This window comes from Ambystoma mexicanum, chromosome 1q, assembly GCF_040938575.1.
Source record: "Ambystoma mexicanum isolate Mex_15411 chromosome 1q, UKY_AmexF1_1, whole genome shotgun sequence".
Classification (NCBI taxonomy): domain Eukaryota; kingdom Metazoa; phylum Chordata; class Amphibia; order Caudata; family Ambystomatidae; genus Ambystoma; species Ambystoma mexicanum.
In genome coordinates, this window is record NC_090922.1 from 226,800,550 (window position 1) to 226,816,071 (window position 15,522).

Consider the following 15,522-nt stretch of genomic DNA (forward strand, 5'->3'; position numbering starts at 1 on the left):
TTCGATCCCCGGGTCCGCGCTTAGAAACCTCTGAGTGTTTAAGCGCGTTATAAATACGTAACTAAGACAAAGAAAAATCACAACTAAGAAAAACTAACAATTCCTGTAACAGCGCCTTGATGCCTGCGGGCTGTGTGAGCGCTTTATAAATGTAAAAAAAATAAATAAATAAATAAGGGGGTGCGCAGGGAGAGTTTCACGCATTTTGGCTGGCGCGAGCGGGCTACGCATATTCAAGGGGCTGCACAAGTAGATTTTGACGTGTTTTGGCTGGCGCAAGCAGGGTACGCATGTTGAAGGGGGTGCGCCATTAGATTTTCACACAATTTTGCTGGTGCGAGCCTTGAACTAAATTTTGCAGGGTTCGCAAGGCCCTTTTCATGCAATTTGTCTGCCACAAGTGGGGTACTAGGGGGCTGTATGCTGGTCCAGGGTTAGCACTGTCCTTTGCGCCGTATTGGGGATTTCTATGGCTTTTTCTGGTGCAAGGGGCGTTCTTGGGGGTGTAACTGGCGCTGCTGGATGTTCGCTGCGCCACGGCTGCAAATGGCTAGGGAAATCCATGAATAGGCGGTACGTCAAAATGTTGTTTTGCGCTGTGCCTGGCACACGCGTGGTGGACGCTCCCTCTCTGCGCTAGGCACGTGCGCTACTTCTGCGCTGAATTCTATGAATTGGCCCGTATATTCTTACAGTGAAATTCACTGTTGGTGTGCGGCGTTGCCCATGAGAAAAAATACAGTTCCACTGCGACTGTACAAAAGAATATATCACTAGTATTATTTTAAGATTCTTGTCATTAGCCCGGTAGGGTAATATATACATAATGTTGAGCTACAACAATGTTATGTGTCCCCGGAACCTGTGAACCGTCTGCGGTTTCCTGCATTCAGTTCACAGATGGAACTGTAGTTTCCTCAATTTTATACAAGTACAAATAATCTTGTAAAATCCAGATTTCCTGGAGGTGATGACATTTCCAGGGGTGGGTCCAGGGAAGAGAGTAACGCAAAGGGCATTTAGTGCAGTTTTTGAAAAGGGGATTGGAAATAAAACGTGTATTCTTTGCTTACTAGTGTCCGGTGCGGGGTCGGAGGTTATACAGCTTTATGCGAAAAGAAGATATAAGCAAAAAGGCAGACAGCTTGTTAACACAGTGTTTGTCTGGAGCCGAATAAAGCTGCCACTTGGAACATGTCTGGAGAGTCTCCTTACCAAGAATTGGAGTTTCAAGACAGGAATGTATATTCTGTCTTACATAAACCGGAAGTGAATCGGCCAACAGCCTCCCTGGACACAAATCATTCAAACGGTAAGGCACTGTTAAGTGTGATGGTGATGATGATGCAGAGTGTTCACTTTCAAACTTTCTCTCTGGCATTATCCCTTCCAGTAACAGCTGGTGACTTTGAAAAGTGATGGGAGGGTCAATGTTGGAGCTACAATTTGCCCCTTTGAGGCGAGATTAGGTGAGGAAGGACTTCTATCAAGAAACGTTTTGAAAAAATGTAATGCCAACTATGCAATTTACTGCACCATTTTGCATACACAATGCCTAAAACGCATTCGGTTTTAGGTACTAGTGATGATAAATTACTCTGACGTGTGAATGTGCGACAGCGTGTTTTAAAGTAACTTGTATTTCGCACTGCTGACACTACAACCCCAAAGAAACTTCATTATTGAAGAAATGTTGTCATGCTATACTGCCATGCAAATGCTTTTAGCCTCTTACTAAGGTGGGTTTTTAGCCCCTTCTTTAATATAATCATATTAATATATTAATATTAATGAATACAATAAATTCCTAGCTCTGATGCCAGCTTCCCTCAACATTGCTTCGTTGCTCAAAGTTGAGAATTGTGGGGTACATATGTCACAGAAATGGCGTATACATTTTGCTTGGAGAAATATACAACAAAATATTTTCTGTGTGGTATTATTGCAACCATTAACAAACATAATATTACTCTGATAAACATGTTTAGCTGTGCAAAACTGAAATTCAAATGTCTGCATATATTTAGTCATAAACATGAATACACAGGAACAAACCCAATAAGAGGAGTTTTCCTAATCATATATACAGTCAGCACCTGGGAGGGGACGTTACGGGTCCTTCCAGCCAATTAGGGAGCTCAGAATGCGGGCTTTACCTCATTGTATTACCCACCTTCTGAGTCTCCTGAGAAGCCAAAGGCCACCATCTACCCTCCAGGGCAAAAGCTCTAGCTCACCCTGTGCGCCCTTCTCTCGTCACCTCACCACTTTAAAATCCCCACACACACCCGGCACCATTCCAACACTGGCACCACTTACCTGAGGCCGCCTCCCCTGCTGCCAGCTCCTGGAACTCCTGTGGTCCCACACCTTGCCATTCGCAGCAATGGACATCATCGAAACGGAGAAGCGACTGCATGTAGGCCCCTTCTCACTAGGTCCGTGATGGCTGCACCCTTTCTCAATTTACAAAAAAAGCTATTAGAACCCCAGAAATTATGGCAGAGTGGAAATAGCTATAGTCCCCTTGGTGGGTTTCACTGGGGCCTGTGACTCGGGCCCTGAGCAATTACTTTACCGGTATTGGCAGCCCACCTTGGGGTTTCTCCACATTTAAAGAACTATTCACCAATTGGCTTCAATAGTGGGTCATGCAACATTCATGTAAGCCCACTCAGAAAGTGATCTTTCACTTTTGCATCTTAATAAATATTCCAAATCTTAAAACTAATAAGATTAGTTTGATTTCGTAACCCTTACCTGTGTTACTAAATGGTACAATAAGGCCTTTTCAGTTCTGTGTTTGCAGTAGTGACTTTGTCGATCAAAAGATTTTCCAGAGTTTATTCTCTCCCTCTCTTATACGTGAACCACAGTTCAATGGAAACTAACAAAGGACTTGTCTTTCAGTTTCTTGACTGACGTTTTCTAACGTTCCAGTTTCTTAATGAGATGTCATCCTTTTCAATCTCACTTCTATATTTGCTTATTACTCACTTTCAGTTTAATCTCAACAATTAATATTTTGCTTTGCTGCTCTATTAATAAACACGATTGGAGTACCACCCATGCATTTACCTTGGATTTCACCTTATTATTATTTCTCAGTTTAAGGGACATTCATATCTTTATGAAGCCCATAAACAGACATAACAAACCAAGCAATCTTTTCTGTTCCCTTAGCATTCATATTTATTGGACATTTGCATGGAGCCTATACACTCGTTTTTCTAGGCGCCACAAGACAAAAGGGGGTCCAGGGGATCATGAGCGTAGAACGACAAAAAATAGGAAACGGTTATACTGGCCTTGTGACAATCCTACCGAGCAAGTGTTGAGAAGGTTGGTAAGTGCAGGGGGAGAGGTGTAGAGGGAAAAGTGAAAGAATGGGGTGCCCCAAGGGAAGGGGGCAGGGAATTGCTGGGGGGCCAGAAGGGGGAAAGGGATGATGAGAGTGTGGGCAGGGAGGACCAGTTTGGGCTGGTCCAGGAAAGGGAGTCTGAAGGCAAGTGCTAGAAAATGGATGCAGGGACTGGTGGGATTTGGTATTGCACCTGTATGACTCTGATGGGACAAGTCCCCAGTCGTAGCGGCAGAGGGGGAGTTAGCATGGGAGGGGGAGAGGGAACAAAGAAGAGAAACTGAAAGTCTTGATATCTTTACAGAACTTTAGAAGGTCCTGCTCAAGTCTGAGGGGGGCAGAGAGGCCATTCCAGAGGGAGATGCTAGCCGAGGAAAGGGATCTGCTTGGAGAAGCATTTGACCTCCAGAGAGTTAGATCCAGAGGACCGAAGGACCCGGAACGGGAGGTATTTAGGGAGGATTGGTAAATATTAATATATATATATATAGTGTATGTTTTTACATACCTTTTAGAACATCACTATCTGTGCTGTGTGAGGTTCAAAAATATGTCTTTATGAATAGTGCTCATTTTACCCAATGCTAAATTATACGAATTATTCCTCATGTTCGACAAAGATATAGGATACACTAAAAGAAAGGACTTAACCGAAAGGATATTTTTTGTATATTTATTTTGACACAAAAATAATATAGTTTAGAATTGGGAAAACAAAATGGCATTAAATCATCCTCAAAGGTTAACTGATTAAACACCCTGAACAAAGCAATTCCAAAAATCTATTTGGGAGCATGTATAATATAAAAATTCAATTGTTCATGGTCAATGTTCAGTCAATTTTAACAAATAAATTAAAGTGGCCTTTTTTCAATGTGGGGCATTATGTTAGTGAATAGTAGGAACGGATCTCCCTTTTCTAAGAAATCCCTGCGACACTCGCACAATGATTCCCTCAAAATCACCTAAGCTTTCAACAATCTCAAAGTATTTAAGGAGTTCATCCTTATGTGGGTGATGGGCTTTACTACCCAAATGTGGCATAAGCAGTGAGTGTGCGATGGTCTAGGAAGTCTTTTCATTCGATGCCTGATTGAGAACTTCATTTCCATTTGGGTAATGCCATATTCCGTTAATAGGCTTTACTACTGCACCAAATCACCACTGCAAATGTATCAAAGCACCTAGGCTTGTCCGTGGAATGGCTACTGTGCCCACACCAAAAGTATCCAGACTTTGTCTACTAGAATAAAGAAAATGAGCAATGCCCTTGCTCATTTCCTTTATTCTAGCAGACTAACTGCCTCATCAAGGGTTTGGCGGTAACCCTTAAATGCGGCAGTAACGCTATTACTGCTGCATTTCAGGGTCCGCCAAATCACCGGCTTGGTGGATTTACCCCCAGCTCTGAGCTGGGGGCAAATCTGCTGCGATTATGCTAATTTTCAGCACTATTACCACCAGCGGTAATAGTGTCATACATTCCCCATTGGACACAGTGGGGAATGGGAAATACCCAAATGGGACCAATGGGGAATGGGGATTTACCATTCTGCCAAACCCGTGATCCGGCGCTAATAGTGCTGGGGGGGTTTGGCAGTAGGGCTAATAGCCCCGGCGGTAATACCGCCAGGGTTAGCGCCCAACTCGTCTGGATACCTATGGTTTGGGCAGTGTAGCCATTCCACTAACAGGCCTAGGTGCTCTGATAAGAGGTTGGGAAAGCTGGAAATTCATATTGCGAACACAAAGGGGGAAGGCATGCAGCAGGGGAAACATGTTTTGTGATAGCATGGTGTACATAAGTCTTGTTAGGTAGACCAAAGTTCGGCAGAAGGGAGGAGGCAGAAATGACCTAAAGCGATGTGATAATTGGGTTATGTTTTCATGGGAGCATTGGGGATTGTCAGCTAATGCACAATGTCATGCTTGGGTAATGGTGGAAATTCCATGGCGTATATGCCTAGGAATCTCTATACTTTGACACAGGTCAAACTCCAGAATGTTAATTGCACGACTGCCAAGTCTGAGCCAATGGCTTGACATGCTACACTTTATTTAAGTTCAGAGTGCGCCAAGATGGTGCCTTACTTGGAAGCAGGCTTTCAAAGTATACTAATATAAAGCCATATCTAGTGAGAAAATATAGCCTGAGCTCCCTATGCAGGCTGTGTTAATTAGATTATGCAAAAGACAGAGGTGGGTGTGCAACTAAACAGGGCACATCTGGAAAGAAGGGTTAGATATCTGTCCTTAAGTATGCAGTGACAGACTAGCTCCCTTCGGTCTTGTTAGGTTACTATGCTTTGACTATTACCATAAGGCCATGACAAGCGTTGTACAGCGCGTTATGCCATAACAAGGCCATTTCACAGGTCTGAGGAGCTGGGAGAGAAGCTTTCAGGTCACAGGCTACCAAACGTGAACAATAGTGTGCTTAAATATCATCATTGAGCACCTTAAATCGACCATACATATAAAGAAGGATTTGCACCTTATCAACTTATCGACTGTTAAGGTTAAGATGACACATATCTATGGCAGTAATATGGTGCAGTGCCTGTAGTCTGGGCCTAGCGTCTTGGATGTATAACCTACCACCTACACACTACGGCCAAGCAACCAAGACTATAGGTCCTACCCACAACCATCGCAGCATATCAAAACTATGGTGCTTGTAATTTCACTACTAATAAGTTTATTCTTGGGTGCATGGTCTGCAGGCAGTCTCCTAAAATGCTAGGTTGTGCACACAACCACTGCACCACAGCACACCTATGTTCACCTATAACCACACTGCTTACGACACTATCAAAGAAGCTATTCATTGTTAGCATGATGCATTATAATGGGAATAAAAAAATACAGGAACAAATAACCAATAGCCATAGACCACTGGGGCTTAGCCATAGTCTTTTAAAATTGCCAAGAGGTGGGATCTAGTACATTTGCAGTGGGCACTGGCAGTGACCGAAGGCTAGTGAATGTAGGGCATGGCTGATGAAAACTGGTTAAGTACTAGGGCGGCTGAGTATGGGCTTTGGCTAGGAGGCAAGGGTCACTGGCCTTACCTTTGTTAAGCTATTGTTGCAGAATGGACAGTAGCCATAGCCAAAAGCTATGGCAATGGGACCCGAAGAAAGTATAGAAAAACATAACCCTTGAAATTCACTGAAATAAACTTTAGTTAAGAGGGAGTTTAAAGTGAGCTGATTTATCGTAACAAAACCCTTGAAAATCAGTGTTTGTAGGAAGTGAACTTGGTGCTCCTCCTTTGCATAGCCCATGAACGTATACATGATACCTCAATGAAATACACAATTACATCATGGTGGACATCTACTGGGGTGAGATGATAATCACTTCCTACACTCACTGAATTTTAAAGGCATTTTCTTGGGATAAATCAGCTTACCTTAACTCTCTCTTTTTCAACAGATATATAGACACACACACACACACACACACACACACACACAAGCATCTGTGAGAATTAGTATGTCACCTCTTTCTTTTTTCCAAGTCCAAATGCTCTGGCGTATGAGGGAAGTGCATATTCAGACATGTGTTGTCATTCTCTTATAGCCAGTGTTATGCATTTGTGTAGATTCGAATATGTATGACATGACTGTAATTATACTTACTGTTTACTTTGTTCAGAATCCATATATTTCTTACATGACTTTAGTACTTGGCGGAAATATCCTTTTTTCATTTCTGTGATAAAAGAAAAGAGCATGTTAGTGTTTGTATTTTATGAAAACTTATTACATTGTATAATAGACAGTTTAGCTTTTTTTTACCCTCATATTTAGTTTACAAACCAGTGTACTGTGTACTTTGCTCAGTTTCTGTGTTTGTTTTTCAAATCCTTGGGTCTGGGAGAAAAAAAATCCTTGTCGGATTAAAAAAAAAACTTTATTTGCTATGCTACAAACTATTTCTTTGTTTTCTTTGAGTGTTTCCTTGTTCTTTCTGATTAATGTTATGTCTGTTGCCTTGTTGCAGATTTTTACCAACAGTTAGATACCTGTTGGCATATTCTAACTGTGCATTTGTTGTTACGGATCTGTGGTATTCATTTATCTGTGTGGTTGTTATACACTCTTGGGCAGTTAGATACCTGTTGGCGTATTCTAACTGTTTATAGTATTTTACTTGATTTATTGGTAATGTTGAAGTACACATTAGTAATTAAATTATGGTTTCAAGAAGATAAAATACACATTTGTAAGACTGGCTGGCAATCTCTGCTTTAGAGTAATGGTGCTATCATTACATTCGAACCATCCACATTTCTTTTTAATGAATGCAGTGTAGTGACCTACATTGGTTGTCGCTCCTGCGTGGTAGATTATACCTATTGTTGTAAAGGTTTTCTTTCCAGGTGACACTTGACCGTGTGTGAATCCATTCAGCTTGCAGTTGTTTTTGGTACCATCTGCATTATAACGTAGAAGCATAAGTATTATGTAGTTACCATGTGTTTGTATCAGTAAGGTGGAGCGATTGTCTGAATTGCCCATAGTACATAATCTGCCATGGTTTGCATTCTGTACAAGTTTCTGAAATTGAATAGATTCACAATTAGGTATGGATACATACACAAATCGCTCATTTGGGATTTCTTCAGGTATCACATTGTTACAGAGTGCATGTATGTTTCCACATGTATGAAATCTGGAAGATATCATCTATAGGCATGTTTTTGTTTTCCAGTACTTGTAGTAAGTACATTAGACATTCTTGTGGATCTTCTTGTGAGTTTATAGTGAATCTCACCATTCCAGCACAGTAGTCCAATTCTTGTCTTATTCAGTGAACACTGTACGTGCTGTCAGGATTGTTTATTGCGTTTCTATGAAGGACTAACATTTGCAAACACAATTGGTCTGTACTGTGTAAGTAAATATTGTTAACAATTGTGGCAATTGAAATAGAATATTAATTGCTACATTTGCATAGCAACTTACACCAGTTTCATTAGAAAATTTGAATGGACCACCTAGTTCTGTCTCTGAGTCCTTTTTTCGGAGTTTCTGTTCCTTCTTTGAAGAAGTACCTGATTTACTTTCCCTAATAGGTTCTTCTTTGCTTGTGGTAATTGATAACGTTTTAGCTTCTTTTGTTTTCTTGGAAGGATTTGCCGTCAGATTCTGTTGTATTTCTGTTTGAATTAGTTTTCTTTTACCACGTTTTACTTTTTCTGGAACAGGATATGATTTCAGATGGGGGGTGTACAGTGAACGCAGTCTATTGCATTCTAAAATGCAAGGAATATAAGCATTCAGTTTACTTGCATCAAAGTTGATTAGAAATAGACCGTTAAGTGTACGTAAGCGTGATAGTGCTACGTAGCTCATGCCTTCTTTAAAGACTGTGTTTCCTATATCTATCAATGCTTTGTCTAGGGTAAGACCTTGGGTTTATGAATGGTGACTGCATATGCAAGAGTTAGAGAAAATTCTTCTCTACGTACATACATGTCTTTGAAGAGAAGGAATCGAGCAGTTGAGCGCCCTTTCCTTTTCACTTCTGAAAGTTTGTCAAAGCGAATATTGACAAACTGAATGTTGTTGTCACGTGGGTATGTTTGAAAGCCAATAACTTTATCCAGTGCCCCAATAACTAGCCCTTGATCCACGTCAAGGTTACGCTTAAGCATTACTCTACAATTTAAGGATAATTTTAATATTTTTTCCAACCCAGCTGTGTGGGAAATTGAATTTTCTAAGGTATTTAGTCTTGTTGTGGCTTGCTCACACATGGGTAGTGTCATACCATGTACGTCTAGTTTGTCTGTGGCGCAAATTTCCATTATTGGTTAATTTTCTTTTTTTAACATTGTTTCATTGAATTTGAAACAGCTTGCTAGAGTTGGCATTAAGGCCATGAAATTGACATTTTTGTGCGCTAATTGTTCGATAACATCAACAGCACATGCTTTATCACCATAAAGTGCATGAATTTGCCGTTTTTTCAATATTGCTTGTGCTTCTTGAGATAGTACACCAACTCTAATACTTTTTAAAATGTTGCCGTAAGTGAGATCTGCAGATTATCGCATGTTTTCTGTTAATTCTCTGTATTGGAAATGTTACCAAAGGTTGACATTTCCTATGCTGCCAACAGTTTTACGGCAGAGTTTGTGTCCTAAGGTTTTAAAAATAGGTTCACCTTTCACTGGTGTCAATTGTAGAAGATCTCCGAAAACGATAATGTGTTTCCCTACAGAGAGTTCTTCGTAGTTTGTATTAAGTACTTCTTGCAATCTGAGGTGAATCAAAGCCAACATTAGGTTGGATACCATGCTCACTTCATCTATTAGTAGCATTTTCATTTGTTTTAATACTCTGCATAGTTCCATTGCAGCTTCTGCAGAAAGTGTGTAATAGTCTAATTTGTTTGGTGTTCTACTGGAAGGAGTAGTAATCGGTGTGAATTGACACCGCCTATGTTGTAGGCAGCTAAACCTGTGGGGGCAGTTACAACAGCTGACAGTTTGTTGTTTGTCAATTGGTGAAGGAACTTGCTGATGATTTTGATTAAGAATGTTTTTCCTGACCCAGCTTCACCACTGACGTACAGCAGTATAGGTTTGTAATTTTGGCAGGTACATTCTTTATTTTCGTGTTGTACACCATGTGCAATTTGTTTTGTTACGTCTTCAAAAATGGTGTGCTGATCTTTGTTAAGTTTTGCTTGTTGTACAGTTAAGTCTTCTATATCTTCTTGATAGTGACACATGGTGTTTTACACTTCTGTCATAGCTAATTCTGCCTCATTTGCTATTAGTGGCTGTCCTAGTGGTTCTTGGCTTCCTGTTACAGAAAGTTGACTACTGTCAGTAGTGTCCTTATCTAGTTGGGCCTGAAGTTCTTCTTCGTGTTGCTGTTCATTGTGCAACATTGTTTTGTACTGCGTAAAGTTCACATCGGTGATAGCGCTTTCATTTGCTTTGAAAGCATCTTCATAGCAGTCATTGTTATCTAGTATATCTTCCTCTTTTCTCCATGGTTTAAAAAGTTGTAGCAGAGACATGTAATATAGTTCTTTCTGTTGAGGAGTTTTTAATGACAATTTGACACAATTAAATAAGCTTCATTTGGTAAATTTCACTAAGCTGCCTTCACAATCTGTCACTCTATATCTACCTTTGCTTTCATCAGGTTTTATATGATTTTTGTATGCAAACCTTTGAGCTATGTGGTATAGGCACATGCTTTCCAAAGTGCTACTCCTGTTCGGATAGTATGTGTCCAGTAAATTGTTTTTTAAAAAGTCTTGGCTGTTGGGATCATTTCTGGCAATTGTTTCTATGTCCTCATATGATTTCAGAACTCTTTTTCTAGATTTAGCAGGACCAAGACTTAGCCATACTATGTTGTCGGATTTTCCATACAAAGCAGTATCGGTTAAACGATCTGCCGCTTCATAGGCGCCACATTCTCTATGAGAGAGAATTTTTATGCCTAGGCTGTACAATTTCTGAGATAGTGTTTTGTCTGATGATAGGTCATCCCAGAGGTCTTGAAGCTCTGTTCTGCTTTTGTTAAGTAGGCTGCAACATATCGTGCAACAGCAGTGGAATTGTCTGCAATGTACTGCATATCTATGTTTGCATTCCATAAGAGGGCAATGATTGCATTGTAATCATTGACATATTTTGATTCTTCTGTTCTTTTTATGTAATACTTGTTCTTAGGTGATTTACCTTTAACACTATGTCGAACTGAAGACATGAAGTTGTTCACTTCACCGGTTTCTGTAACTGGTCTAGGGAAACCAAAATGGCATTTGGTGTAGTATTTCCCTTTGCTTTTGTATTTGCGACAACAATATTTGCCACATTTGTGTCTTTGAAATTGTAATGTCTGCCCATGCAGGTCACTATGTGTCCGTTGTGAAGGGATTTCACAAGTGACCTATTTTTGGATGAACTGCAAAACAGTGGCATCACTGTCGTGACCAAATTTAGGCGCACCATTGATCCATAAAAGCATGTGAATATGTGGTGCTCCTCTCGCTTGGTATTCTTTTCTCCAAAAGAAGTGTTGTTTTTCTCCTAGGGGAGGAACAGTTTTATTGCAAATAAAGTGTAGCATAGCAATGAAACGATGATGGAAATATCTTGACACATTAACTGGATCTAGAGAGCAGAGTTCTCCAGGTGTTAATATATCTATGTTGGTTTTGTTGTTGTTTGATATGCATAGGAACTATGGTCCAAAGTTTCTGATCATACAATGTACGTCTCTGTGCCGTCGGAACCAGTATTCTTTTGTATCGCGCATGTTTGCAAACAGATTTGTTATACTTGATTGTAAAACCTCATCTTTTTCTTGTACATTTTGTATTAATTGAGTAGCTGACATATTTTGAAAGTGGGTTCCAGATTTCAAAATGTGTGCAAATCCGTAATATAGGGTTGCTACTTCACTTTCAAAGAGTAGGTGGAATATGTATTCCATATTTTGTCTAAATCTGGGATCTTGCGAATACATTCGTGGTGAGCGGTATTCTAATGCCGTAATCTGAATGGGTCTATCAGCGTATCTTCCGCCTTTGCCAGTAGGAAATAGCAGTGGAAAAGCACGTGCTTCTATATTTTTTTCCCATATGCTCATTGGTGACCCTTTGGTTTGTCGCATTTGGTAAGTTTCTAGTGCATCATCTATGCTTTCATTGGAATGCAATGGGTGAATTGTGTAATGGTCCAAAAGAGTGGATATTGCAGCAGGATCCAGAAATTCAAATTGTCCAGTTTCTGATGACTCTTGAATTATTTCAGTTGTTTCCCTTAAGCTTTCTTCAATATTTATTTCCTTGTAGTATTCATTATTGTCTTTTAGATATTACAAGGCTTGTCTAACTTTATGTAAGTCCACCAGTCGTTGCCAATTTTTTTTTTGTCTTTTGTTGGTGCACCATTTACCAAGACAATTAAAGAATGCTCTATTGAACATTGCACTCCTAGAGTGTGTAAATGTTTTGTTAGATCTAATGGCAAATAAACTACTTTGCCACAAATGCCTTTCACCAATTCAGAGCGAGGTAATTTTGCTGTTTTTGGTTGAAGGCGTATAATTGCTTGAAATGGGTGAACTGTTTGAATTATGATGCTCTCATACAAATTGAGTTGTTGCAGGGGTTTTGGTAGTGGGAACAATTCCAAATTATTTGTGATAGCACGTGAAGGAGTTTGGTTGTTGTCCAGTTTTGTAGTGCAGTAACTGCAACATATTAGGGGTTCACTTATTTGGTATTTGTTTTCTGCTAAAAGGTAGAGAGCTAATGCAAACCATTTGGAATCTTCATTGTCTTCTATTTTGTATGCTATGTCTATATTTTTTGTGCACCTTTTTCGAAACGTTTTGCGGCAACACACACACATGGTTTGGTACTTCAGCCGATGCACTTTTAAATTTTAGTATTTCATTTTTGTATGTGTGTAATAGAAGGTTGCTTTGTGCAGAATCGTTGCTAGTCTGTTCTAAAACTATTGCATTTTGTAAGTGGTGTTCACTTCCACCTTATTTTCTCTGGATACGGTTGATTTCTTCTTGTAGGTTTTTGGGTGTACCATGCAGAAGAGTGTTATTTAAATTGGCTAATTCTAAAGCTGGACTTTTAGCATAGTATATTTTATACACTAGATTTCTTACATTTGAATGATGTATTGATATACTTTTGATGTCATGGAAGGTGCTTTTGCAAATAGGTCCTGAAAATCAGGCTAATGAATGTCCTTGTAGTCCTGTGTATTTGTGCACTGGACAGATATCCATATTTTGCAGCACTTTCATTTTAATTTTGTCTTTACCTTTCAGATACTGATTGAGGAACTGACGTTAAGATTTGAAAGATTTGTTAGGAATGGCACACATTGACGTGCACAGCCAATTGTATACTGGATGGTCTGGTTCTTTTGAGTTTTCATGGAGATACTTTTCTAAGCAGTGTTTCTTGTTCCATGATGGTATTATTGATTTTTTCATATCCTCGTCTACTGCTATGGATGGCATTTGTGTTAGTTTGATTTTGTACGTATGCTTCTTCATTAAAATATGGTTCTGTGGTTGTTGTGTGACTCCATTCACCTCCACAAATATTTAAGAAGTTATTTTTGTTGACATTCCGTTTATTGATAAGTTTCTTTTGTAGTTTAGTACTTAGCTTTGTTAGTGGTTTCATCCTATTTAACACTAATATGAACAACTTCCTTTTGAGAAGGATTGCACTGTCTACGAGAGCTTGTAGGATTACTTTTCTATGGTAGGTTTTAAGGGTTGAGGATGATTTTGTCCTCTTCTTATTATATTCTGAAGGACTCTGTGGCAAAACATTTTTGCTAAAATACTTTTTTAACTATGGGTTCTTGTTACTATATCAGGATTAATAGGAACATTGATAGCAGTACGGGTAGCCGATTTTTTGTGAAGCGTTTTGTGTTTCATGCCACATTTTGATAGAGGAGGTAAAGTTTCAGTAGTTGAAGCTTCCTTTGTTTCGCTAAACGACTGTATTAGCTGTTTTGTTACAACGTTCTCTACAAACTCTGCTACAGAAGAATGCTTAATTTGGGCACTTTTATTTTCATTTGCTCTATTTCTGCGTTCCTTTCTACAGACTTGCTTTTTGGTAGGCATTCTTTGGGGTCTGTTGAAAAAAAAGAAGGCATGGTTTGGTCTGTTCTAATATGTATGTGTACTGTGTGCATGCGTGCATGATTTTGATGGGGAAGCTCTTTGTGGTGGTGTGTGAATGTGCATTGGGCTGTTACAATGAGTTGGGAAGACTATTTTTCTGTTTCTATACTACTACACTGTGCTTCAGATGAGAGTACAAAGTGAGCTGGTGGCGAGGAGAAGCATTAATAGTAAACGTAATGGTATAAAATTGAAACAGCTATTTGTTTTCTAGTACTAACATTTAATACTTCAGTATGTTATTTGAGTTCCAAAAATACAGGGATTTGTGAGCCATTCTGCCTGTTATTCTTTCTTTAATACATTAGGATTTGTGGGTAGAATGGTTCAGAAATCAATGTTTGTTTTGGTGCGCAAATTAAATAAATAACCCACACAGTCTCTTTGAGGAACAGTAAGAATATAAAGGTAGTACTGTACTTCCTTTTTTTGCGGAATGACCAGGTTTCTTTGGATATGTCGTTTGCTGTGTAGATGCTTTTGATTTTCAGGAGAGTAGTCTTCACTGCGATTGTAAAAAGAAGAAGTTAGTAACTTTGTGTGTTTAAAGCAGTGATGTTACTGTACATGTTAATTTTGCATCTTTCCTCTGAGTATTCTACTTTGATATCTCAACACAGTGCATGTGTGCATTTCACTTCACTAGGTGCTGTCTTTGTATGTTATTTGTAGTATGTTAGTTGCACGTGATTCAGAAATGAGTAAAATTTTTAGTTTATGAAAATGCCTTGTTTTTTTAAGCTGTGTTATCCATAGCAGAGAGGTTTGTAAGTGATAGGTCATTATAGTAGATGTGAAAACTTTCACTACTTTCATATTATAAGTACGAATCTGAAAAATCGGGAGACCCTCAGAGGGAAATGTCACCACAGCAATCGGGAGCGTTTATTTTTCTCATACGATCGCATTGGAAGTAGCATTAATGTAGGCAGTACACAGTAAAAAATTGTGACATTTTCTAATGGAAAGTCGAGTTTCATGCTAAATAGGGAGGGTTGTAACGTATGTATAGGTTATGCAGGAGACAGTAAGAAGTAGTGCGGTTTGTCAATGAAAAATCGGACATCTTGCACTTAAAGGGGGAGCGTTGGTATGTATTGGCTATGCAGATCTAGTGGCATTAATTTGTCTAAATGAAATCATAAAGGTTGCACATGTTCTCTGATTAAAATATGCACACCTGTACTTTATACTCATGCATGTGTGCGCATGCATGGAGCTGTACGTAGAAATCCGCGACGGGTAGGGATTGGTCAGTAAAGTTCAGTGGGTGTGTTCTGAACGGAGAAATTTAGTGCGAAGGTCTTTTCCCTGACAGGAGACCAGACAGCCATGGCTCTGTGTGCTCGAAAACAGATTATCTGGATTTTGGGAGACTCATGGATACATTGGTTGAAGGTGCATGCATAAAGTTGTCGTCTATCAGCAGATACTGGATTTCCTCAGGGGGAA

The 15,522-nt window shown here is 39.5% G+C and overlaps 1 protein-coding gene across 1 annotated transcript in view; it reads left to right on the forward strand.

The window, feature by feature from the left end:
• Positions 1 to 1,020: 1,020 nt before the first annotated feature.
• Positions 1,021 to 15,522, forward strand: part of LOC138521181 (CD209 antigen-like protein C) — a 307,261-nt gene continuing 292,759 nt past the window's right edge. The window contains exon 1 of the mRNA XM_069633806.1: positions 1,021 to 1,312. Coding sequence (XP_069489907.1) covers positions 1,195 to 1,312 — 118 coding nt within the window. The 5' untranslated portion in view covers positions 1,021 to 1,194. The remainder of the gene's footprint in view (positions 1,313 to 15,522) is intronic.